Source organism: Micromys minutus (assembly GCF_963924665.1).
Source record: "Micromys minutus genome assembly, chromosome: 9".
NCBI lineage: Eukaryota > Metazoa > Chordata > Mammalia > Rodentia > Muridae > Micromys > Micromys minutus.
The window spans coordinates 44,753,324-44,780,526 of record NC_137978.1 but is presented as its reverse complement, the minus strand read 5'-3'; the positions used below and the strand labels follow the sequence as shown (position 1 = coordinate 44,780,526).

The following is a 27,203-nucleotide window of genomic DNA, read 5'->3' as shown; positions in this document are numbered from 1 at the left end:
GGTTTTGTGCCGAGATCCAAAGGCATCAATCAGGGAAGACCACCTCTTATGTCCTCTAACAGTGACAATATTCTGGGGTCAGTCACACAATGACCCTGGTGAAGTTCAAACCCAGATGTATTACCAAATTCTCGCTTTGGTTCAGAATACAATGAGAGCTCAGAGTTGGGTTGGGCTGTGCCCCGTCGTTGCTGGACTTTTCCCCCATCTCAACCTCTTTAGGTAAAGTCTGGCGTCAGTACCTGTACCAGGTGAGTCCTACGAGGTCCCGAGTGTCGTCGCCGGAAAGTGACGAGCGGCTTCGGCAGGTGGGGCGGGGCCGGGGCGGGGATGGGCTTGGGGTGGGGCCAGCCAAGCGCCTGGAGTCCCACCGGATCCGGGATCCGAGGCCGGTGCCCCGCGCCCCGCGCCCCGCACCGCTATGGGGGCCTGTCTGGGGGCCTGCTCGCTGCTCAGCTGCGTGAGTGCCCACCCCGTCCCCGCCGCGGCCCCGCTCACTTTTTCTCTACCTTCTTTCTCCAAATACTTCTTTTTGCTTCCTCCAAACTTGCCTTTCTGGGGCCCCACCGGCGCCCTTCTAATCCCGCAGCCGCTCTGCTACGGCCTCGGTGCGCAGGACAGCTGGTGTCGCGGCTCGGGTGACCGCGGGGGAGGGGTGGGGCGCGGCCCGGCGCCCAGGGCGCCGCCGCTCCGGGAACTGGGATACTGAAGCCGGTAGCTGGTCCCGGGAGTCCCGCGGCCACTGCGTGCTCTCTAGCTCAGAGCGCCCCCCACCCCGGGTGCGTGGCGCGCCTCTTTCTGGGGCGCGGGACTCTTTGTGTAACTGGCAGGGTCCCGGTCCCGCTGTGCCTGCGTTTCTGTCCTTCTGGCAGAGCGTCTGTCATTCTGTCTCTGTCGCCTGGCTTGGTCTGTTCTTTTGTGTTTGTCCCGTTCACATCTCTAAGGTTTGGGCTCCGTCTCTCTGTCTGAGCGTCATAACCGGCTCCGTCTGCACCCTCTTTTGGCGCACAGTCTGGCCCGCTCACTCTAGGGCACTCCCCCTGCAAGTGGACCCCTTCCCTCCAGCTCGAGCTGGAAAGAGGATGGGGGTTGGGAGGGAAGGGTGGGAAGGAGCCCCCTCTCCCACGCCGCTCTTGAGTGAGGTTGGTGTCTGTTGTCACAGACTACCTGTGCCAAACTTTGGATTTGGGAAGGCCCAGAAATCGAGGGAGGTCGTGTGTGCCCACCTGGTCGGCTGTTTTGGGGCAGCAACCAACATAGAGGAAGGGGATTCAGCCATAACCGGCTGGGAGGCCCCTACTTTCCCTTTTCCCAGCCCCCTTTCCTCTCCTTCCTCCCCTCATTAAATCTGAGGTTCTTTCAGACAGCTCCCTCCCCTTCTGGCCCCACACAAAGAGGGGCGGAGAGGGGCTCCGGTGGCTGGCTGCTGAAGGAAGGTTCAGGACTTGCATCCTTTGTCCCTGATTTGTGTGCGTGTTAGGAGCCGGTACCCAGGCGAAAGCTGGACATTTAGAGATTTTCTTTGTAGCCGTTTTCTGAGAGTGAGGTCAGTCTGGGGAGGCAACGGAGTGGGTCCCTGGACACAGCTCTTGTCCTCTCTTGGGTCTCTCACTGAAGTGTGTGTGTGTGTCGCCCTAGCCTGAACAGGAGATCAGAGTAAGGTTATTGCTTGCTAATGCCCATACCCCTTCCTGGGATGGGTTTGCTTCCTGGTTAGGGAGGGAGACCTACCCACTTGCAGACCACAATATTCCCATCTGGTTTAGTCTGGTTACCTGTGCCCTACTGGGAGAGGGGTTTTGAGGGCATTTCTGCCAATCCTTAGATCTTGATCTCTCCAAGACTGAGCTGAAGGCCACCTTAGTACCTCCCTTGGCCTACTCTTGGTGATATGAACAGATAAGAGGTGGAAACTGCCACCCAGATCCCGTGTACAGTGAGTGGGCATTTTGGAAGCTGTTATCACCCTGGAGGAGACATAGGTGGAGAATTCCATCTGGAGAGTAGAGCCAAGAACTGCCCTGAGTCACCCAGTCTGCAGGCTACAGAGCTGAGGTCAGCCAGGCTTGCTCAGACCCTCAGCTTATGGGGGGAGTTAGCTCTCTCCCTTCCAGTTGCACAGTGAGAGCACAAGGGTCTTCAGCTGGGCTTAAAATCTGAAGCCCGGAGCTGAGAGATGGCGCAGCTGTTGGAATCCAGGTTGGAATCCCAGCACCCACATAGCAGTTCACAACCGTCTGCAACTCCAGTTCCAAGGTATATGATGACCCCTCTCATCCCCTTGGGCACTGCGTGCACATAAGCATGCACATAAAAGGAAGCTAAAATCAGTTTTAAGAATCTGAAGCCAGATGTAGTGGTGCATGTCTGCCGTCCCAGTGTTCAGAATGTAGAGGCAGAAGATCGGGTCGACAGAGTCAATTTCAAGCAAGCCTGGGATATATATATTTGTTGGATATTTTGTTGCAGCAAGGAAAATAAATATTTTCCTTGCTGCAACAAAATATCCAACAAATGCAACTCAAGGAAGGGAGGGTTCCTCTTGGCTCACAGGTGGAGGGTTCTGTCTATTAAGGCAGCACAGACTTTATGGCGGGAGTTTGTGGAGTCACGTGGCCTGGACAGGAAGGGGAGGGAGATAGATGCTTATGCTCAGCTCTCCTTCTCTTCCTCCAGCCCGGGACTCTAGCCCACAGAATCTTTTCATCCATATTTACATGGTCAACCCACCTTGGTTAACTAATCTAGATACTCCCCTTATAGACCTGCCTGAGGTTTGTCTCTCAGATTGTTCTATATCCTGTCAAACTGACAATCAACAGCAATTGTCACTCTGCATATGTGTCCTTTCCTTTAATCTTTGTGAAGACCCTAGTGTTGCGATTGATATTGTTTCCACTTCTGGCTGGGCTTGTGACTTAGTTGGTAGAGTACTTGCCTCGTGTGGACGAAGCCCTGGGTACTACCTAGAATCTTAGCACTTGGGAAATAGTGGCAGGATCCTGCCAGGTGGTAGTGGCGTACACCTTCAATCTCAGCACTTGGGAGGCAGAAGCAGGTAATCTCGGAGTTTGAGGCTAGCCTGGTCTACAGAGTGAGTTCTAGGACAGTGGGAGCTTACACAGAAAAACCCTGTCTTGAAAATGAGTGAAAATGAGTGAAAAGAAGGACCCAAAGTTTCTGACCATCCTTAGCTTGAGTCCTGCGCTTGGATGTGTCTCAGAAAATCCACATCTATTTTGCTGATGGAGAAGCTGGATCATTGAGATTCAGTGATTTCCTCGCAGCAAAACAGTATTAGGTGGTGCAGTGGGATGCTCCCTAGTACCAGCAGCATCCTGCCTCCGTGAAAAGTTGTCCCATGGGAGCGAAGGTTTTACAGGTTTATTTATTTGTATGTGTGAATGCATGTGCAGGCACATGTGTACATACATACATGTGCGCATGCATACATGTGCACCTACAGAAGCCAGAAGAGTCAGATGTCCTGTCTACCTTTTCCTATGGGGGCTGGTCTTTCTTTGAACCTGGGGCTCATGCTTTCTTGGCTAGGTTGGAAGCCAGTAAGCTCCAGGTCTCTTCCTGTCTCCACTCTGCCCAGAAGCTTGGTAACAGGTGTTCATGAGACCCATGATTTGTTATGTGGGTTCTGGGATCTGCACTCTGGTCCTCAATGATGGTAGCATGCACTCTTAACCGCTGAGCTGTTCCTCTGGACCCAGGAGAAGTTTTGATGGAAAGATGGGAAGAGCCTGGGTTGATGGGAGATTTTTGTGTTCTCCTGGCCATACCCAGATATCCATTTCTGCCTGGCCTTTGCACTGGACAGGTGAGTCCTGCCTTAGAGGAGGGGATAGGCAGGGATCATAGAGGGCAAGTCACACATCCTAGATGGCCAGCAGAGTTCTAGGGAGGATTGTGCATCTGAGGGACTTTGTAAGGCGTGGGCTCGAACCCTAACTTGGCATCTTCCCATCTGCCCACTGTGGGCAGCACATAATCCTCTCCATGTCTATTGGAGGAACAGTGGGACCCACTCCTCACCTGTGTAGCAGGACTGAGAGGGTACAAGGAGGAATTCTGCATTCAGCTGGTGTGTAGCAGCCAAGCCAGAAACATCACACAGTGGAGAGTTACCAAGGACTGCTGATGAGGAAGTGGGAATACCGGAGACACCATGAAACCCAGAGCTGTCTAGAAACCATCCAGCTGCCTCTGCTTCTGCGACTGGCGGCTGAGGTGGCTCAGCCAGTGGAACTGTGGCTTGTGGAGGCTGCAGGGTGCTTCCCTGTGCCAGGTCTTTGTCTTCTAAATGGTAATGAAACACGTATCATGCCATGCTATACAGTATAATGCCTACCGTTCGGATCTTTGATCTTTGTTTTAGTCTCTGAGGGCCTTGTCATTATCTCAGATAGTCCTAGTTAAATGGCCCAGCCCAGGCAAGTGGCACTGTCAGATTGAATGTTGTCGGTTCTGGCACTGTGTGATAACTGCCACCGTCATCCTGTCTCCTGATGTCAGTTCCCTCTTCTGGGTGACTCAGAACAGCCAGTGACTCTCTGCGCCCCCGCTCCACCATCTGCCTCCTCATTCTGGGACCACAGTTCTGTCACAAAGGATAAATCTGCGGCCACTCTTCTTGGCACTGAGTTCCTATCTCTTTTGAGAGGAAATCCAAATTCCCTGGCATGAGCTTTGAGAAAAGGCTACCTCCCAGTACTGCTCCAGCAAACCCGGAAGTCCTGAAGATAAAATACTGTTTGTGGTTGCTGTCTCTACTGTCTTGTCCTTCCCCTTCCCCTCTTGCTATCCCCTTCCCTTCTTGATACTTTGTTTTCTTGAGAGTCTCACATAGCTCAGGGTGGTCTTGAACTCATATAGTTGAGGATGGCCTTGAACTCATGATCTTCCTGCTTCTGATTCCCAAGTTCTGGGAGTACTCACATGAACTATCACCTCCAGCTTTGTCTGTTTGCGTTACTGGGTATTGAACTCAAGAGCATTGTGCATAAGGCAAGTGCCTGGTGCCTCTGAACTATAACCTCATTCCCAGCTGGGGCAGCAGGGTCAGGGAGATGAAATGGCTTGCTCACCCCACCTCTTCTTTCCTTCCCTCCCTTTGCTTTTCTCTTTTTCCCTCTCCCTTCCCCTCCCACTTCCTTCTTGCCTCTCTTTCTTTTCTCCCCACTCCTTCAGGGTCTCATGCAGCCAGGTTAGCCTCAGACTCACAATGTAGCTGAGGATGACCTTGAACATCTGATCATCCAGGATCTAAACCAAAGCTGTGTGCAGGCAGGAGCTGAGTTATATCAGGGCCCCCAGCTTTGTATTGTGACAAAACACACATAAACTGTCACTACAGCCATCATTTCCTTTGAACCAGGACTCAGTATGTGACCCTGACTGATCTCAGGCAGAGGGGTTCAAGGGCCTCCCGTGGTGGCCTCCCTTGGCTTTATTTTAGCCGGTTTTCTTACAGTTCAAGAACATTGAGTTGTTCATACGGAAATGCATGCCATTGCCAGCAGCGTCTGCAGCGTCTTTTCACCTCCATAGACTGAAATTCCTGTGCATAGTGACTCTTCAGTCCCTGGACCCCACACCAGCTCACCGAAACTTCCTCTCAGTGAACTCAGTGACTGGGTTCCCGATACCACTCCTGTCCTTTGTGCTGGGATTATGTCAACCGGAACCGTGCCCTGCAGGCTGAAGCATGTGTTGGAATTTATTTATTTATTTTGTGACACATCTCACGGGGTGACCCAGGCTGGCCTTGAACTCTCTCTGCCTTCCAATTGCTTGGGTTTACAGGCATGCACCGCTACACCTAAATTTTTCTTCCTAAGAGTTGCTTTAACATTCTAGTGGATATCTAGACCAAAATTCATCTTGTCACCCACCCAAGGATGGGATTGTTCAACCTCCACCTCTCTCTCTCTCTCTCTCTCTCTCTCTCTCACACACACACACACACACACACTGAGTTTTTTCTTCAGTGCTAAAGACTGAGCCAGATCTTGTGACAAGCTAGCACTTAACTGTATCTTCAGACATTACATTCTTTATTTTAACTTTGAAATAAGATCTCACTAAGTCACCCAGGTTAGCCTTGACCTCACTCTGTAGCCTAGGCTACCCTGAACTTGCAACCTTTCTGCCTTAGCTTCCTGAATAGCAGGTATGCACCTCGAATTTAGCTAAAACCTTTATTATTTTTATGTTTGTGAAATCAACAGATGATAATCTAATGAGCTACAGCACACACACACACACACACACACAGCTGCCCCCATAGTAAAACAGCCCTGTTGTGGAATACCATGATGTATGTGACAGGGACCTGGTTGTCAGCCTCCTGTTATTTCCTGACATGTACAGCCCCACAGTGAACTTCTGGTGTTCCTGTGAGCTCATGTGTCTCTCCCTCCTGTCCAGAGGCCAGTGTGTCTTTAGGAAGCAGTTCTAGTGGAAATTAGTCCAGGGTGTGGGGGAAGATCAAATGGGGTGGATTTGTGTACTGTGGTGGGCCTGTGTCTCTATTAACTTGGGTCCTCTGCATATGCATAAGGCTCTAGACACACTGAGGTTTCAGGTATCTGGAGCCCCCCTCCCATCCCCAGCCCCAGGAGCATCTGGCTTTTGACCTCTATGAGCCAGAGTGAACGGAAACTACATCTCACTGGAACCTGGTAGCGTGTCTATTCCAAGTGCCACAAAGAGAAAGTGTACCAGGCCAGAGGTGGGGCCTAATGGAAACCAGGCACCTGAGGTAGGAGGGGTTCCCTCCAGCCTGGCAGGGATTATTTGCTTGGCTGGTTAGGTTAGAGATTAAACGGCACTCTCATCCGGGAGCCTTGGGCTGGGCAACGGTGTGTCTGTGCAAAGCCAGGCCTCTGGCAGCACAGTCTCTGAGGCTGACTTACAGACTTCGGTCATATGAAACTTTTGGGGGGTGATGAAGGGAGTGAGCGGGCTGGCTTCAAGTGCATTGTTTAGCTCAGCTTGGCCTTAAATTAACGGTGCTGTATGATAAACCCTTTAACCTTTAGCCTCATCATCCTCATGTGTAAGATGAGACATCTCTCAGGCTTACCCCAAAATGGCTATAGCTAGGAGGTGGGGTTTCAGGGAACAACTGGAGGGTGTGGCCAGTAGTTGCTGGGGGAATGGAGCCCGAGAAGAACAATTTTTGTGCGGCATTCAGCATCCTTGTTGCCTTCCGTCTTGTGACAGTTTTTCCAGGGAGGTGTCAGTGTGAGAGAAGAGGCAGATGGGAAGGCAGCAGCACTGTTGTGTCCGAAAAGCTCTCAGAGCAACCAGAGCCTCAGAAGCTTCAGTCAGCCAAGCTGACGCTTTGGATGAGGTTTCTGCAGCTGAGGCTGTGTATCCTCAGGGGATGCCCATTGTCCTGTGGATGAGAACCAGGGTCCCGTGGGCAGGCTGCAGGTCTGATCCCATCAGCCTGTCAGAGGCACACCGTGCCTTCTCCACATTCCCTCCTCAGACGCTCCAGGCAGGAGCATTTTCACCTCCGGGTCTGGCATTGCCTCCTGGTCCTTTAGGTCCTCACCTCACGTCACTTCCTCAAGGAGGCCTTCTAAGACTTGCCATTACCCAGTCGAGACCAGCCTGGTTTGCCCAGTCACAGAAGTGGGCATCTTGGAGTAGCCTGAATAGTTTATTAAACGGGCGACGTTGCTGTCAGGTCTTAAGGTCCACCAAAGATTGTTGCTCTTTGTCCTCAAATACCTGGGGGGAGGACTTGGACTGGTTGTGGCTGGCCAGGGAGGCTGTTTCCTCAAGGCTTGTGCTTGAAGGGACTGGCTTTCCAGGGGAGCGAGGCTCTTCTTCAGTGACTCAGTTATGGTATAGTTTCCTTAGTCACCCAGTGGTTTCAGCTGGGAAGACTGCAGGTTCAATGGTGATGGGAAGCTTTGTGTCATCACCTGCTGTCCAGAATGGGGTCAGCCCAAGGCAAAACACAGCTGCAGAGAAGTCTCAATCCCCGATGCTTGAACATGTCTTAACATGTATGGATGCTTTAAGTTCATTGAACATGTAGTTTATGATTCTCTAATAGGTTCCCAGTATCATGTCTGGGTCTGACCGTGTGAACAAAGCAGACCAGATAAATAAATAAACAAACAAATCCATCCTTGTTACAAGGTAGGTACAAAGAACATTAGAGTCGTAGAGAAAAATGAACTGGGGAAGAGACAGGGCTCTCAAGGAACTTGCATTCTGTCTGTCTGTCTGAGACAGGTCTTATGTCACTCAGGTAGGCCTCAAACTCGATATGTAGCTGAGGCTGGCCTTGAACTCTTGATCCTTCTGCCCCAAGGATTACAGGCATGAGCCACCACCCCTGGCTGGGATTTACGTTTAAACACCCAGGACTGGATATATATATATATATATAGCAAATAAATACATCTTTAATAAACAAACAAACAAAGCCCAGTTTTAGACACCCTGCTTCGTTCTCATTACTACCGGTAAAGAGTGCCTACTGCTGTGACACCTCCCCTTTATGGAAGATGATCTGACATCAGAGGGTGAGTGACAAGTCACACAGGCCATTCATCAGTGACAGCTGGCCCTCTGGATTCCTCCTAAGTGATAAACAGAGTGACCCTAGCCCTCTTTGCTGCCTATGGGCTTTGTGGTCCTGTCTGGATTCAGTTTCAGTCTCTGGTTAGAAGATTAAATGGGGTCATCGCCCCAGCTCATCAGACCTGAAGCAGCTGGAGGGTGCTCCGTATGCACATGGGGAAGGGGACTAACGAGGCTACCGGCCCTATCTCCCCTAGGCATCCTGCCTCTGCGGCTCTGCGCCCTGCATCCTATGCGGCTGTTGCCCCTCGACCCGCAACTCCACGGTGAGCCGCCTCCTCTTCACCGGCTTCCTCTTCTTGGGGGTCCTGGTGTCCATCATCATGCTGAGCCCCGGAGTGGAGAGTCAGCTTTACAAGGTGAGTGTCGGGGAGGGGCTAGGGAGGCGCCCGGATCGCCCCGCCCTCCACTGGCCAGGTAAGGTGGTTGAAGTTCCAGGCACTGATGTTGTGTAGGTAGCTGGGGTGGGAGGACACCTGAACCTCCGACAGGGTGGATCTCAGCGGAGAATCCTATTCATCACCGCTGCCCTCTGCAGGCAGGTCCCAGGAGTGCGTCTCCCCTCGAGTGCTGAAGCCCAGGCTGGGAATCTTGGCCTGTGTATAGGTGTGGATCCCAGCGGAGTCCTTAGAGAGGCTGGCTTTCCCCGGAGTTCCGTGGACCTCTTAGGGGTTCTACTGAAGGCAAAGGGCGGAGACCGTTCTGGGAAGGAGGGCTTCACACGTCGCAGTATTGGAATAGGGAGGCAGGGAAATGGTCACCTAGGCTGCAGCCATGATGGGCTAGGGGCCTGAGTGACCCCTTTCTTAGTTTTTAGAAAGCGAAACAGGCCTTGGAGCTGGAGGCAGGCTCAGATGTGATGGGAGACTGGGTTCTGGTGGGTGGTGACCCTCAGTCTTCCCTGTTGTCTCCACAGCTGCCCTGGGTGTGTGAGGACAGGGCCCAGCAACCTGTGGTCCTACAGGGCCCCCTGGACTGCGGCTCCCTGCTGGGTTTCCGCGCTGTCTACCGCATGTGCTTTGCCACAGCAGCCTTTTTCTTCTTCTTCATGCTGTTAATGATCTGTGTCCGAAGTAGCCGGGACCCGAGAGCAGCCATCCAGAATGGGTGAGGGGCGACTGCTCCCCTAAAAGCTTTTCTCCCCTCTGCCTGTCCCCAGAGCTCTCTAGACCCCACCCTCAGACTCATTACAAGCCAGAGGTCAACCTCAGCTGTTCCTAGGAGTCATTCAAACCTTTCCCTTTTTGAAGACTGTGTCTCCCACTTGGGACTGATTACTCTAACCTGGCTAGCTGGCCCCCAGGGACAAGCATGTCTGGATTTTGTATGTGGTTACTGGAGATCAAATGTCAGTTGTCAGACCTGCATGACAATCACTTCACCAATTCAGCTATCTTCCCAACCCCTACTCAAATCCATTTTTCAAATGAGGAAAAAGATCAGAGAGGGTAGTGGTTTGCCTGAGGTCACACAGCAGTTTAGTGACGTCTCATTGCTTGGTTCTTCCCACCGGCCTGAGCTCCAGGCTTTTTCTCGGAATGGGAAAGAACCTTTGTCTGTCAGATCCCCAGGAAGACCCTTCACCTCTCCCAGGACCTGTTTCTTGGGGGTGGAGTTCCTGGGCTGCCTCTGCTCTGGCTGTGTGTCCCTGGCGCCCACCACTCGGCTCTCCTCTTCGTTTCTCCTGCAGGTTTTGGTTTTTTAAATTCCTGATCCTTGTGGGCATCACCGTGGGTGCCTTCTACATCCCTGATGGCTCCTTTCCCAAGAGTAGGTGGCTGCAGGGACAGTGGAGGGGAGGGGCAGCAAGGAGGGAGGGAGGGAGGGTGGCTGGGTGGGTGGGTGGGAGGGAGGGAGGGTGGGAAGGTGGAAGGGTGGGTGGCTCTTTGCCTTGGCATCTCACTGACTCCTGGTGGCAGCTGGTCCTCGACATTCCCTTCACTAGATAGCATCCCGATGCTTGGCTTTGGCACCTTAGGGTAACTTGGGGTGGGGACCATCTAGCATGAACACCACTTGGCCGACCCGTGAGAGGGGACTGTACTTGCAGAGTATGGCATTAGAGACTACTGAATGAGTGTGTGTTTGAGAAAGAACACCGGACTGAGGCTATGCTAGAAACCCTGGGGACTTGCTGTCCCCACAGCTGCTCCTGTGGCCCCAACCACCTGCCTCACAGCCCTCTTTCCCACAGTCTGGTTCTACTTTGGCGTCGTGGGCTCCTTCCTCTTCATCCTCATCCAGCTGATCCTGTTCGTTGACTTTGCCCATTCCTGGAATCAGAGGTGGCTGTGTAAGGCCGAGGAGTGTGACTCTCCAGCCTGGTACGCAGGTCAGTGTCGTGCTGGCTGCCACACTGAGGGGCTGGGTGCCTCATTTATGGGGTTTGGAGTTGAGGAAGTTTGGGGAGGGGTGGAGGAAGACATTGGTTGTGGGAAGTCGCCTGAGAGGCCCTAAGGGGGTGAGGTCAGTAGTTTCTGTAGGACAGACTGCACACAGCAGGAAATGGGCCAGGCGTTTTTGGTGGTAGCTCAATCATGATTTAAGTGGTGTCTGGTCATTGAAATCCTAGCAGCAGGTTGCCCTGCTGAATCTCAGGCACTTATTGTAAGTCTACAAGAAAGAGCACTCATTGCTCTTTTGAAAATATGAAGACCTGAGTTTATATTCCCAGAACCCACACAAAAAAGCACAATGTGAGCTGGGTGGTGGTGGTGCACGCCTTTAATCTCAGCACTTGGGAGGGAGAGGCAGGCCTCTAAATGAAAGGCCGGCCTGCTCTACAGAGCATCCAGGACAGCCAGATCTATACAAAGAAACATTGTCTCAAGGAAAAAGAAAAAAGAGAAAGGAAGGAAGAAGCCACAGAAATGTGTTTGTAGCTGGCTGCTCACAGGCTCATGCTTTAAGCATTTTATACAATTGAGGACCACCTGCTTAGGGAATTGAGCCACCCATAGTGGGCTAGGCCCTCCTACATCAATTAATAACCAAGGCAATCTCCCAAAGACATCGGCCTCCCACAGGCCAGTCTGATTTGGACAGCTCTTCATTTGAGACTCCTTTTTCAAGTGACTCTAGGTTGGGCCAAGTTAACAATTAAAGTTAACTATGACGGTGGCAATAAGGTAAAAACATTTGTCACACAAACCTAGTGACCTGAGTTTGATCTTACATAAATGTGGGAGAAGAGAATCCACAGAGTCGTCCTCTGACTTTCACATGTGTGCCTTGGCAATGCACCACACATTGACCTACACATTAACACACACACACACACACACACACACACACACACACACACACACACAGGATTATAATTTAACAAAATTAAAGAAGCTAGGCATGATACACCTGTAAGATAGCATTTAGGAAGTGGATAAAAGAGGGTTAAGAGTTCAAAGCCAGCCCCTACTAAATAGTGAGTTGGAGGCTAGGCTGAGTTACATGAGTTACATGAAATACACCCACTCTCAAAATAATACAATAAAGGTCCTGGTGTGGTGGTACATAGTTTAATTCCAACACTCTGAATGCAGAAGCAGGGGTTTGAGGCCAGCCTGGTCTACAGAGCAAGTTTGAGGATAGCCTAGACTACATGGAGAAACCCAGTCTCAAGACAACAGTAGCAGCAGCAACAGCAACAACAACAACAATCACATCAATGAGACTATTTTAGAAAATAGAATAATTTGAGTTTGGGTTAGAGCCTGGGTTTATTGCTGGATTAGTCATTGTTAACCATGTCACCGTGGGTTGGGTTGGGACAGGAACTCAGAAAGGCTGCAGTCCCCTGGGGGTGGTTGGCGTTCCTCCCTCTGCCTCCTAGATCTGAGCGTTGTTCTGCACCCGCTCTGCCCAGGCCTTTTCTTCTTCACCTTCCTCTTCTACCTGTTGTCCATCGCTGCTGTGGCACTGATGTTTGTCTATTACACGGAGTCTGGAGCCTGCCACGAGGGCAAGATCTTCATCAGCCTCAACCTCACCTTCTGTGTCTGCGTCTCCATCATTGCTGTCCTGCCCAAGGTCCAGGTGAGTCTGTCCTTTGGGCAAATCCCTGTGCAGATTTTCTGCCTGCATATATGCCTGTATTCCACAGGAGGGCATCAGATCCCATTACAGATGGTTGTGAGCCACCATGTGGATGCCGGGATTTGAACTCAGGACCGCTGGAAGAGCAGTCGGTGCTCTTAACTGCTGAGCCATCTCTCCAGCCCTAGCGAAGTGCTTTAACTGTGCTGCACCTCTCCTCCTCAAGGGGAAAATGCTCTTAGGGTTGCTCTCAGGATGGAGGTCTGACTAGGCAGATAGCATCAAGCCGACTCTAGCAGTTGCTATAGTGACTAATGTACCAGCCAAGAGAAATGATGTTCAGAGTTCAAATGGAAGTGTTGACATCCTATCCCAGATCCTTTGTGACAATGGCCAAGGCTGGCTGAATCGTCTTTTCACAAGGACTTCCCAGTTTGGATCTCAGTGTGCATACGTAGCCCAAGGCTTTTCTTTTCTTTTCTTTGGAGGGGGCTCATTAGTACAAAAGTTGGGGGCCTCTCTTCTGCTCAGAGCCTTCATTTCCCATGGTGAAAGTTGGAGCCTATGAAGGGAGATGCCCATGGGCCTCACTGGGTGGGCACCTGCTGTCACCACGCTCTGAGTGACGAATTATAGGAAGGAGGGCAGGAGTCAGCCGTCCCTGGCACCTGGCACCCGAGTCTCTCATTTCTCACATTGTTATTTCTGCTTCACTATGGAACAAATGGGCTTAAAGGAGTGAGAGGGGGTGGGGTTGGCTCAGCCACTAAAGTGCTCTCTGTGTCAGCGTGAGAGCACGGGTTTGATCCCCAGCACCATGTCAAAAGGCTCAGGTATGCTTATAACCCAGGAGCTGGGACGGCCAGTCCAGTCACATTGGAGAGTGCCAGGTCCTACTGAGAACCCTTGTCTCTCAAAAAACAAAGGAGACGTTCCTGAGGGACAACAGCTGAGGTTGTCCTCTGGCCTTTATATGCATGTGCACACACACACACACACACACACTTTATTACATACATGCACACATACACACACACACACACACACACACACACACGCTCATATGCACACACATGCATACATCCACACTCATCCTCTTTCATACACACACATACACACATACACTCACACACTCATACATGAACATACATGCTCTCTCTCACACAGTCACTCACACACACCCTTCTACAAAAAGAAGGGGAGGAGGAGAGTTAGCAAAGGCTATACACAGCGGGGCTGGGGTTTGAATCCAGGTAGCTGACTCCAGGCATGGAGTGTGGAGAGGGCAAGTTCCAGCAATAGGAGTCAAGGCCAAACAAAAGGAGTTTGGTCGCAGAGATTTGATCAAAGGCAGGGCGCTGGTAGGGCATGAGGTACCATAGCAGGAGCTCAGGGCTTTATTCCCTCCTCTCCAGTTCACTTCCTCCACCCCCAGGCAGAGGGGCCAGGAATGTGTCTGGTTTCAAAGCCACAGAGGGGCAAGGGGTTTGCTGAGCAGGCTGAGTGTTGGGGTGTCTGGAGGTGACAGTGGGGTACGGGCAAGTGAAGCTGAGCGAACTGGAGAAGCCGACCTGAACATTTACAGAAGAAAGGGTGCTTGTCATCTGTGGGTTTGGAGAGAAAGAATTAGGCCTCTGGTTTGGGGTACGATGGAGTGATGGGTGATCTGGTGGGCTGGGTGCTTGGGCTCTTACCTATGGACTTTTATTTGCCAGGAAGCCCAGCCCAACTCAGGTCTGCTGCAAGCCTCTGTCATAACGTTGTATACAATGTTTGTCACCTGGTCTGCCCTATCCAATGTCCCTGGTGAGTGGGAGACAGGCTGCTGGTCCAGTGTGGCCTGTTGAAGTGTGAGGAACATCACAGGTGTCCAGGATACCCAGAGTCACTGGGTGTGGGGTGGAGTGGTGTGGGATGGGGTGGTATGGGGTGGGGTGGGGTGGGGTGAGGTGTGGTGGAGAGGGGTGGGGTGGGGTGGGTTGGGTTGGGGTAGTATGGGGTGGGGTGGGGTGGGGAGGGTGAACACAAGAGTCTCATCTGCTCTTGGAATTGTTTGTCTTTCATTGTATCTGCCATGTGCTACCTGCTGCTGGGCCTTAAAAGGTCATGTGTGTGTGTGTGTGTGTGTGTGTGTCCTCTTGGGTCAGCTCTCTGCCTGTCCTCAAAGTTCCCTGACTCCTAGATCTAGTCATATAAAGGTTCAAGGTGTTTGTGTTCTTCCCCTAGACCAAAAATGCAACCCTCACTTGCCCACTAAAAACGGAACAGGCCAGGTGAGCCTGGAGGAGTACAGCACGGTGTGGTGGGATGCTCCGAGCATCGTGGGCCTCATCATCTTCATCCTGTGCACCTTCTTCATTAGGTACCATGGGCTTGTGCTCTGGGAGGCAGGGGTACTGAGTGTGGAGCTCTCTATGGCTGTGATAAACACCACAACCAAACCCAGCATGGTGAGGAAAAAGCTTCTTAGGCTTTTACAAGAAAATGACCCTTTTAGCTGGTTCTCTCCCTGGGGATTGAACTCAGGTCATCAGGCTTGGCAGCTGGTGACTTGGCCCTCTGAGCCATGTCCTTGGTCCTGTTTATTATTTCTGTAAAAACTTTATCTTCCTTATAATGCTTATTAAAACAATGTGATGGACCAATAGAAATGACAAAAAAATTAAAGTATTAAGACACAAGCTGTAGACAATTCCAAAGAAGGGGCTGGAGAGATGGCTCAGTGGTTAAGAGCACTGGCTGCTCTTTTAAAGGACCCGGGTTCAATTCTCAGCACCCACTCAACAGCTCACAACTGTCTGTAACTCCAGTTCCAAGGGACCTGACACCCTCGTATAGATGGACGAGCAGGCAAAACACCAAAGCATGTAAAAAATAATAAGGTTAGGAAAAACAAAACTCCAGTTAAAAAAAAAAAAAAAGGAAACTCCCAAGTGCCTAATACACTGATTCATTCATTAGCTAACCAAAAGCCCAAGAAGGGCCGTCACCCAGAAAAAAGTGCAGGCATATGTGAGCATGATGTATGTGGGGGAATGCATGTGCCACGGCACACACGTGGAGGTCAGTGAAGTCTGTTCTCTCCTACACATGGATTCTGAGGATGAAACTCAGTCACCAGATCGTGCAGCAAGGACTTTCACCTCACGGAGCTACCTGACAGCCAATGGCATTGTTCTGTCTTTCTTTTCAATGCTGAGATCCAGCCAGGCTTTGCTCTGCTACTGACTCCCCTTGCCCCACCTTCTTTTCATTTCTTGTTTTTGAAGATTTAATTTATGAGTACACTGTCGCTGTCTTCAGACACACCAGAAGAAGACATTAGATCCCATTACAGATGGCTGTGAGCCACCAGATGGTTGCTGGGACTTGAACTCAGGTCTTCTGGAAGAACAGTCAGTGCTCTTAACCACTGAGCTATCTCTCCAGCCCCTGCCTTCTTTTCATAAACATAAAAGCAATTGCTACAACAAAATCCCTAAGACTAGTAAAGTTTAAGGTTTCCTGATATGGCTTATGCCTGTAATTCCAACCTTCGGGAGGCAGAGGCAGGAGGGAGGGTCGTTGTGAGTTTTAGAACAACCTGGACTGGATCATGACTGAGTTCCGGGCCAGCAAGGACTACGTGAGATGGTCGTGCAAAAGAACCAGAGTGCCGGGATGACGGTGCAGTGATAGGAGGGCCTGAGTGTGGGTCTCCAGCATACAAGCACACTACTATAATGCCCGCCCTGTGGGGTGAGGATGAGGGAGTCTCAGGAGCTTGCTAATCAGCCAGTGAATCTGAAATGTCAACTGGGATCAATGAGAGACTCTGCCTCAAAAGATAAAGTTGTGAGCAGTTGTGGAAAAAAACCTAACATCATCTTCTGGTTTACACAAGTGTTCACACACACACACACACACACACACACACACACACACACACACACAATATTACTACTGGCAAGGACACCCACATATATACATGCACACACACATAAACACTCTCCACCCCCCAAAACAGCCTGCATTAATTTTCCTCCTGTTGCTGTGATAAACACCACAATCAAAAGCAACTTGAGAGGAAAGGATTTATCTCGGCTTACGCTTCCGGGCTTCAACTGTCCCGTCACAGAAAGATGTCCTGCGAAGGAACATTGGTTTCTGGCTTGCTCCCTATGGCTTGCTCAGCCTGCTTTCTTACATGGTCCAGGGCAACCTGTCCAGGGTGGCACCACCCACAGTGAGCTGGGTCCTTCTGGGTCCTCCTGCACTGGTAATTAAGAAGTCCCAAAGACTACCTAGAAGCTGTTCTGATAGACAATTTCTCAATTGCGGTTCTCTCTTTCTAGAAGAATCCTAGTTTGTGTCAAATTGACAAAAACTTAACCAGCTCCTAGTTTGGTGCTTTTCAGTACTTGGTGCTCAGTACTGTGTACTCAGTATCCAGCACCTGTTCTGCGAATGGTACTAAATGACTAGTTTATACCCTGATCAGAGCATTCATGAGACACATTGAAGAAATCCAGGGTTCACAGAGGGTGTATTATACTCTGGGACATAAGGAATTGGGGTCTGAACAGTTTGTTGGTTCCTGGGTCTCCAAGGAGCCAAGACCACCCAGTACTGTTACCAGTTCCATGGCTTGTGGGACTACACCCTGCTGTGTCTGCCCATCTCTAACAGCCTGCCTTCCTCCCCCACAGCCTGCGATCCTCTGACCACCGTCAGGTGAACAACCTGATGCAGACCGAGGAGTGCCCAACAGAGATTGTGCAGCAGCAGCAGGTGGCAGTCAGTGGTGGCCGTGCCTACGACAATGAACAGGACTGTGTCACCTACAGCTATTCCTTCTTCCACTTCTGTCTGGTGCTGGCCTCCCTGCATGTCATGATGACACTTACCAACTGGTACAGGTATGCCACAGCAGCCTGGTGAGTGACAGGACCCGGCCAGCCCCAGGTGGATCGACCGTGTTTCCTCCAGCTGCTCCTGGGTGTCCCAGTCTCTGCTCGGAGCTTGGGATCATAGGTGGCAGGGTCTGTCTTAGAGCCCCGTAATCCAACCCTTGCTCTGCTTTAGTTTCCCTGCTGGGTCTTCTTGGCCCAGCTTCTGATGTGTTTGCTCAGAGGCCACAAGGAACAGTTAGGAAGTAAGGCTGGGGTGAGCAGGGTGACCATGTTTGCAAATCAGGGCTGAACTGTGGGCGAGTCCAGTGTGGGGTGCATAAAGAGGCAGGACTAGGATGTTGGCGGTCAGACTCAAAGTCACAGAATCAAGGGTCAGAGTCACCAGGCAGTGTTGGCACACATCTTTAATCCCAGAACTCAGGGGACAGAGACAGAGGGATCTCCATGAGTTTGAGCCCAGGCTGGTCTACAGAGTAAGTTCTAGGACAGCCAGGCTATTAAAAAAGAAGAAGAAGAAGAAGAAGAAGAAGGGAAGGAAGGAAGGAAGGAAGGAAGAAAGGAAGGAAGGAAGAAATAAAGAAAAGATTTTAAAAAAAGCTAGAATCAAGAGGTCTAGAATTGGGGTTGGGACCATTGAGAGTCACATCTTGTCAGGACGATTGGGGAGCCATACTCTGTCGATATACACTGGGGCCAGGTCTGAGGTTCGAACCAGTAGAGGGGCAAGGAGCTGAAGTTGGGGTAATAAGGTCAGGGGCCAAGACTGAGTGACTGGATTAACAACCAAAGCTGAGGACAAATAGGGTTAAATTAAAGTTTATCAGTCCTCAGGGATGAGGAGCCAAAGAACTGGGTGACAAAGTCCTAAAGACAGGGCTTCTCTGTGTGGCCCAGGTGGGCCCTGAACATGAGATCCTCCTGCCTCACTTCCTGAGAGGCTGGGATTACAGGCCTTGGACTTTTTTTGGTTTGCTTTTGTTAAGGGTCTCATAGTTTAAGTCGGTCTCACACTTATTCTGTAGTGAAGGGTGATCTTGAACTCACAGTCTTCTTGCCTCTGCCTCCCAAGTGCTGGGATTAGAGGTGTGCATCACCATACCTGTCTCAGGGTGACAAAGTGAGGGACCAGGAGTCAGGTCAAGGTTGGGTCCAATGTCAGGTGTCTCCAGTGTGAAACACAGGGATAGGAGGTAACAGGGTAAAAGCCAGGGTTGGATTTCGATGTCTCAGCTGGTTCATCAGGTCAGGGAACAAGACTGAGGGTCACAGGACTGGGGACCAGGCTCATGAGCCCTGTGGTGTGTTCCAGCCCTGGGGAGACCCGGAAGATGATGAGCACGTGGACCTCAGTGTGGGTGAAAATCTGCGCCAGCTGGGCGGGTCTGCTCCTCTACCTGTGGACCCTGGTGGCACCCCTGCTCCTGCCCAACAGAGACTTCAGCTGAGAGTGCCCTGCTTACCTGGTGCCTTGGGGCTCAACAAGAGCCAGCCCTATCTACACTCTTCCACGACCTGCCTGAGTCGGGATTCTCCATTTTCAGTGACTCCGGGGTCTGTGGGACTTTATGCTCTGACCCAAGCCCCACCTCCCTTTGCCCATGGCTGTGCGTACCTACCCTTGGGACAGAAGTCACCCCTGTTCTCAGGGTCCCCAGAAGAGGGCATGGAAGGAGAGAGTGGCCCAGAGCTGCTCAGATGACAGGGGTGCCCACCCTATCCACTAAGGCCTGTGCTCCAGCCCCCAGAGCCCACCCCCTTCCTAGACTACGTGCCTTACTGAGTCTCTAAGACTTCACCCAATAAACATGCCTGTACCTGTGTGTGCCTTCCGTGTCCTGTGCTCCTCACCCCTGGTGTGAGGCCCCGTGCCTCCTTAGCCAACCTGGGAGCTTGGCACACTTGGAATAAGGTTCTTAGAGAGAATGGTGAACAGGACAGAGGACAGAGGTGATGAACTGGACAGGGCTGGCCTCCCGACCCTTGTTTATAGTGTCTGCCCAGGAGCTCTGCTCCCCTATGCCCTGCATTCGTAGTCTGGACCTCATCACTCCATTCCTCTAAGCAAGAGCTGCAGTGGTCCTTGGGTTTGATGCCTTGGGAGTCCAGAGAAGACCCACAATATTCCTAGGCCTTGAAACACCTGAGAAAGGGCTTGTGCCCTGGAGCGACCAAGCCTGCCTGGCTCTGAGGACAGGGCACCTAGCTCCTCAATGATTAGAGGAAAGTGGCTTCTGCAAGGGCTCAAGAAGTGTGTCCTGTGCACTCGAGTGTGGCTCAGCCAGAGATGCTTGGTGGTGGTGTGACAATCACCCACAGGCTCCTGTCACTCCACTGCAGGCAATGCATCCTGCCCACTTATGGGTGTGGCCTGTGGGCGGGTGTGGCCTGTGGGTGGGTGTGGCCTGTGGGTGGGTGTGGCCTGTGGGCGGGTGTGGTCTGTGGGAGGGTGTGGCCTGTGGGTGGGTGTGGCCTGTGGGTAGTTCTTAGAAGGTCTGCTTGGGTGCTGCCTACCATCTTTCCTGGGACACAGCCACCTCCTAGGTACCCCCAGGGTTTCTGGGAGCATATGGATTCAAATAGACATCCTGAAAACAGCAGGAAGCATTAGCCAAGAGGAGTGATAGGTACACAATCCAAGGATGAGGGTCTCAAAGGCAAGTACCAACTGGAGTGCCTTTGGCATGTGGAGTCAGAGGAGAGTGAGGAGACAGGTGTGGGCGGGATGGTACAGTCTCCCTCAGGAGCTGTAAGGAGACTAGGTTATCTCACAGTCAGAGGGGAGCCACGGGGATACTGAGCCGGCAGAAGGCCTAAAGTTGTGAGCTGACGTTGGGGTGCTCCCCGCTCAGTACAGCTGAACGGTAGGGTCACATTGTAGTTTAGACGGATTCCCCTGGGTGAGGTGGACTTCGTGAAGCTGAGGGAGGCTCTCTCACTAGGGGTGTGCCTGGAGGATATGCTTGTCCCCGAGATCCTTTCCATGAACCTGTCAGAACAGCATACATGCTATTCTTCCCTTGTCTCTCCTTCGGAAGAAAATAATGCACAGGGTGTTCCTCGAGTCCTGTGTATTTGTGGCAGTCATTGATTTGGCGGTGTGGTGGTGCACGCCTTTAATCTCTGCACTTGTCAGGGGGGCAAAGGCAGGCAGACCTCTGTGAGTTCAAGGCCAGCTTGGTTTACAAGGTGAATTCCAGAACATCCTGGGCTACACAGCCTCCCCCTCCCTCCAAAAAAGAGGTTGTGGTTGTAGGCTTGTTACAGCCCCAGATGATTCAGTCAGCAATGCATTCACTACATGCCAAGGGCTGGGCTGGGCCATGCCGGTGGTATGGGGGAGGGGCAGAACAAAGAGCCACTGTTCTAGGTGGGTAAGGACTTTTCCTTTGTCTCCAGGGAAGACAGGTGCTGTTACACACATTAGCCTAGTGCAGAGGGAGGGTTGTCACCACCCACCAGGGCAGGGAGCCTGTTTAGCTGTCCCCTCTTCTGCTGCCCAGCAACCTGGCTTCCACCCACCCTCCCTATCTGTGTCATCCCTGTTCTCACTTCTCGCCACCCACACCCTCCCTTCCTTGTAGACTGCCACTATCTCTTTCTGGTCATTTCCTCTTCTTTGTCCATTTGTGGGAGAGGCCCGTGGGACAGTAGCTCTCTTGCTTGCAAGCCCCCATAGGCTGTTTCCTTGCTGCAGGTAGACTGGAAAAGGGGTTGTCCTTGAGTCTGAGGAACTACACCGTTTTGCTGTCCCCAGACCACTGTCCCTCAGCCCCACCTGCAGCTTAGGTTGCAGAGTGACATGTGGGCAGGCTGAATGCAGAGCTGGTAGATGACATTGGAAACAGGCAGTGCTTGGAGAGCTCTGGGCTTGGCTAGTTCTGTCTGCCTTGATGTGTCACTGTGTGTGATTACCCTCTCGGGGGCTCACCTGTAGTTTTTATAACCATGGCCACAGTAGCTTCCTTCTAAGTCATAAAGTGCTTTGCATTCACCTAGCACACAGTAGTTACATAGCAGATAGTCTCAGCCCTATCTCAGTGGTGGTTTGAATAAGCTCAGCCCAGGGAGTGGCACTATTAGGAGGTGCGGCCCAGTTGGAGAGGGTGTGGCCTTGTTGGAGGAAGTGTGTCACTGTAGGCATGGGCAATGAGACAGTCATCCTAGCTTCCTGATTATGTGTGGACTGAACCTCTGAAAGTGTAAGCCAGCCCCAATTAAATGTTGTTTTCTATAAGAGTTGCCTTGATCGTGGTGTCTCTTCACAGCAATGGAAGCCCTAACTGTATCAGCCCCTTCTCCCTTTGCTGCCTGGCCACTTTGCAGCTTCTCTGAGCTAATTGGATATAAGGGGAAATGCTGACCCTGTTTGCCTTTCTGTTACAAGGTACTGCACTGCCTTTTAACTCACAGCAATGTCTGAGCTACAGCAACCTTTTTGGGATGATTAGACAACAAAGCCATGGATAGGAAGTTGGCCTTAGGAGACATGAAAGAGTTTGGGTCCGTGGGAGCTCTGCTGTGCCTGGCTGGGACATCACTTAGATGGGAAAACCATCCTCAGTACATCTAAGTCCCATTAGGTATCAGTTCTGTGCAGGCTGGATGCAAGGCTGACTGCCTCAGTTACTGTCCTACTGCTGTGCAGAGACAGCATGACCAAGGACGTTCTTATAGAAGAAAGCATGCAGCCGAGGGATTGTTTAGGGTTAGAAGGTTCAGGAGATCGGGATGATCACAGCAGGAGGGAGATGGGCATGGCACTGAAGCAGTAGCTGAGAGCTTTATCCTCAAGCAGCAGCCAAAGAGAAGACAGACAGACACACACAGAGAGACAGGCAGGCACACAGAGACATACACAGAGACAGACAGACACACAGAGTCAGACAGAGACATACATACATACATACATATATACACTCACACACACACAGACACATACATGCAGACAGAGAAACAGTCAGAGACAGAGTCCGTTTGAGCCTGAGCCTGGTATGAGCTTTTGAAACCTCAAAGCCATTTCTGGTGACACACCCTCTCCAACATGGCCACACCTCCTAATCCTTCCCAAACAGTTTCACTAACTGGAGAATTCAAGCATACGATCCTTTGACGGCCACTCTCATTCAAATAACCATACTAACTAATATTTTTAACTGGCTGTGAATTTTAGTAATAATAAGAACAGCAAGCAGAGTCAGCTCACAGGGAAGATGGAGGAATTGGGGCAATGAAGAAGGGGTCTGAGGAGCCAGATCAATAATACACAGGTATCTTGGGTTGGGGCTGGGAAGTAAATTATCATAGGAGTTTAAGGTATGTCATTCATTTAACTGCTCAGCTATTGAGGTGCAGTCTTAAATAAATCTTGGTTTCTCTGTGCCGTTATTGGGGATTCGCATAAGGCAAATCAATACAGCCACTGGATTAATTCACTGTTTGCATTTATATTAGGAATAATTCATTCCTTTCTAGAATCCAACTAGCACCCATTTCTCCTAGTTCTATGTTTAACTTTTTGTAACCCCTGAATCCATTTGTGTGACTGTCACGGGATGGTGCAACTCTCCCCAGGGCCAACACAAGTGAGAAACTATGCTCACTCTGTGGTCCCTGGGGCCTAGAACAGAGCCTGAGAAAGAGGCACCCAGGACAAGTCGACTCAGATGAACGAGCGGGGTTTGATTCTGGAGCAGCCACAGGGAGGCTGAGGAAGGAGAGGAATAGAGGCCTCTGTGGGTCAGAGTTCTGTTACTGAGGGGCACAAGTTTGAGGCGGTGTCTCTCTCAGTCCTGAAACTCACTCTGTAGATCAGACCGTGCTTCTCTCAGTTCTGACTGTCCTGAAACTCACTCTATAGACCAGGCTGGCCTCAAACTCACAAAGATCTTTCTGCCTCTGTTTCTCAAGTGCTGGGAGTCAATGTATGCATCACCACAACCAGCTAAAATAAAAAATCTTACTTAAAAAAAAAATCACAGTCAGTACTAATGGCAGGTTTTGTTGGGTGCACCCCTCTGAAATCCATTCCTCTCCAAATCAGCAAAGCCACTGGGACTGGGCAACTTGATTCCCCAATTAGCAGCTATTGAATACTCTCCTGTTGTCTTGGCCGCCTTGAGCAAACAGCCGGCCCGACTGCCCTTATGCCAGCACCAGCCTTCTGGAACACTCCACAGACGCCCCAAGACATGTGCACAAAAGACCGCATCTGGCTGCCTTGGCTCCTGAGAACACAGTCCGGCCAGGGCTGCTCACAAAGGTTGGCAGTAGACTTTTTGCTCTGACAAGGCTCCATGTATAAGTCTAGGTAAAGAGTTCCTATAGTTCCATTTGCCATCCTTTTACACAGACATTTTACTTGTCTCCAGTTATAAATATATAGTTATTATATATATCAAACATTTATATAACAATTTTTTTAAGATTCATTTTTATGTATGAGTACCCACTGTCGCTGTCCTCAGACACACCAGAAGAGGGCATCAGATCTCTTTACAGTTGGTTGTGAGCCACCATGTATTTGCTGGGATTTGAACTCAGGACCTATGGAAGAGCAGTCAGTGCTCTTAACCACTGAGCCATCTCTCCAGCCCCACAACCATTATTTTAAAACAGTTCTTTGCATACATATACTTTCTCCAATTATGGAAATGAAAACATATTTAATGCCAATGTAATTGATGTGTTTATTTTTATTTAAAGAATTAAATCCTTGGCTAAATTTTCAATACTACAGGACACAGAGCATTTTCAACATGTTTCAGAGTCAGTCCACATTTGGGTTTTATAATTGTTGAGAGCACTGCTTTGCATAAATATGAAATGGTACAAGTAGAGGAAGGGTGGTTGGGGCTATTCCTCTAAGAGCAGGAGATTTCGTATGTACAGTAAAGATGCTGCAGATCATAACATACAGCAGTTTCGAATCTCAGCTGAGGCTCTCAGGCAGCACTGAAGCTGTGTGGCCTGAGGCATGTGCTGGACAAAGTATGCGTGTCATGTGTTCAGACCCAAGGCTGCAGCAGAGTCTCACAACACAGGCGACCTATGCCAGACACACCTCAAATTCATTCTGCATGTGAGTTTGAATTAAGTTTTGATTATTGCCCAATCAGAAACCTTTTACTGCTGCCAACTTTTGTGTGTGATTTCTCTGTTCAGTTACAGGAGTTTATATATAAAGTCACTATTCATAGTTTAAGAAGATTTGCTTTTGGTCTAGAGAGATGGCTCAGCGGTCAAGAGCATGTGTTCCTCTTGCAGAGGTTCTGGTTCAATTCCTGGCACCCACATGGGAGCTCACAACCACCTGTAACTCAGGGGTCCCTCTGCTGATTGCCGAGGGCGCCAGGCACACATGTACACAGACACATATGCAGACAGAACATTCATACATGTAAGATAAAACATTTAAATGTAAAAAAACTGAACACACACTGGGTACGCAGCTCATTTGGCAGAGTGTGTGCCTGGCGTGCGTGGAACCCTGGGTTTCCCTCCCGGCACTGAGTAAAACTGGGCGTGGCTGTGTATACCTGCAATCCCAGCACTTGGTGGGTTGAGACATGAGGATTAGAAGTACAAGGTCATCCTTAGTCACATAACAAGCTTGACTCAAGTTTGGGCTCCATGAGACTCTGTCTTAAGTAGGAGGAAGAAGAAGAGGAGGGAGAAAGAAGAGGAGGAAAAAGAAGAGGAGGAGAAGGAAGCAGAGGAGGAAGAGGAGGAGAAGGAGGAGGAGGAAGATGAGGAAGAGGAGGTGGTGGTAATGGTGTTCTAGATAACCCTGCAGCCACTTCTATCTTGGTCAGAGGAGGAGCACTTCTCCTGGTGGAGGGACTGCATAAGAGGCCAGGTCACGACTGCACAAACCCACAAACTTTAAAGACTATGATTCGTGCTACGGACGAAAAGCAGCGATTGGCCCAACAAGTCCTGTGATTGGTTTAGAATGAATGGCTTACCCGACGCGGAGCTGCTTTCCTGGTGCAACACGGGGGCAGCAAACTCTGGAATTGCCTGCTTTCGGTATTACAGGGCTGCTGGTAACAGGGCTGCGGGGGCGGCGGGGGCGGCGGGGGCGGTGGGGGCGGCGGGGGCTGCAGACATCATCGCTATAGGAGCAGCAACGCCCCAAGGCTTAATAGCAGAGGCAGTGACTGTCTGCAGAAGAGAGCCAAGGCAGCAGCTTGACAGATATAGACGTCCTGGCGACCTAGGAAGCAGTCCTGACACCTCTTGCCTAGCTTCCAATCCCTGGTGTTGGGCTACCAAAGAACACTGCTTGGGACTGCGGTCTGTTGCTGAGCCCGAAGTCCTGGCTTCTCAGCACAGTGCTGGGAATTGCTGAACAAATGCTGACGTAACAGAAGAACATGGTACTGGCACTTGACAGCTGGAGTAGTAACTGTGGAGGACTTAGAACCACCCACTAGCTGCACCCACAGACCTGAACCTACCTGACTGATCCAGTGACCCAGGCTGAAAACTGTTAACCCGGATGCTGGGGAGAGCCAAAGGGCCTGATTCAGAAGACTACATAGCACGTCTAACACTAGAGGGCGCTCTTTGCTGTTGCTCCTGCCTGTCTACTGTTTTCCGGTCTTTGCAAGACGGAGCTGCCCGGGAGTAGGGTTTGTAGACTTTATTTATATCTATCCACACTTTCTATCCAGGTGGAGCAAAAGAAACTCCACCAGATGAGCGGTGACAGGCATGCAGGATGCAGGCAGGTTGGAAATATCAACCATACTGTTGGGCAACATTGTTCATAACAAAGCTGGAAAGCAAATTGCAAGCCTATCAGTGAAGGGATGGGCACAGCTAAATAAATGTTACTACTCCTCAGCAAAGAATGATGGACCAGCTTTAGATTTGAGCGGTTCTCATTCTGTTTTGAAAACAGAGAGATGTAAAGAAGTCTGTGGTTTTAGAATTGTCCCATGGTACTTAAAGGCAGGTTTACTGAGAAGCAGGTTCACTGTCATCAAAGGCAGAGGTCAGGGAAGCCATGCACCCGGCTAACGCAGGGGAGGTTCCGTGTGTTTGGGGCAGGGTGATGGTGTATGATCTAGGAGCTGGGATTAAGCCCATATAAATTAAAGAAACTGAGCCCCTGAGCAGGTACTCCTGGGTGTGTAGCCAGAAACTCTGAGACCGGGAGAGATGACATGTCAGCCTGGAGGTTTCTTCTTTTGGGTAGGGTTGGGGGCAGAAGAGCAAATGGGGTTTCTTAGCTTGAGCAGGGGATGAGCATGGGTTCCAACCAAACAAAATCCTGTTTCGAGTTTCGATAACAAAACAAAGCAACCCCTCCAAAAAAAAAAAAAAAAAAAAAAAAAAAGAGGTTGAGTTGCGCATGTGTGTTCCACCAATGATGGGGTGCCCCAGGGTGAACAAGATGGTATAGGATGGCAAAAGGGGCTGGTAGGGCTCCAAAGAAAGAGGTATGAAGCCCAGGGTTAGAGAGGACACAGCCAGGCTCAGGACAGACAAGAAGGAAAGAAAGAAAAGATGAAAAAAAGAATTAAAAGGAAGTTACATCTTTCTGAGTCTGGGCTCAGAGAGGTGGGCAGACCTAACAGCCTGAGAGCTCTCTGTGCTGACTGGGCAGAAGGTTGGGCTTCTGGGAAGGAAAGTACATTCACTCATTAAAGGGATAAT

The 27,203-nt window shown here is 50.7% G+C and overlaps 1 protein-coding gene across 1 annotated transcript; it reads left to right on the top strand.

Moving 5' to 3' along the window:
- Positions 1–318: 318 nt before the first annotated feature.
- Positions 319–19,342, top strand: SERINC2 (serine incorporator 2). The gene is made up of 10 exons (XM_080920592.1): positions 319–460; positions 8,814–8,975; positions 9,533–9,723; positions 10,307–10,386; positions 10,811–10,948; positions 12,479–12,648; positions 14,364–14,454; positions 14,875–15,010; positions 17,337–17,546; positions 18,850–19,342. The coding sequence occupies exons 1-10, from the start codon at positions 422–424 to the stop codon at positions 18,983–18,985; spliced, it is 1,353 nt and encodes a 450-aa protein (XP_080776718.1). The 5' UTR covers positions 319–421; the 3' UTR covers positions 18,986–19,342.
- Positions 19,343–27,203: the final 7,861 nt, after the last annotated feature.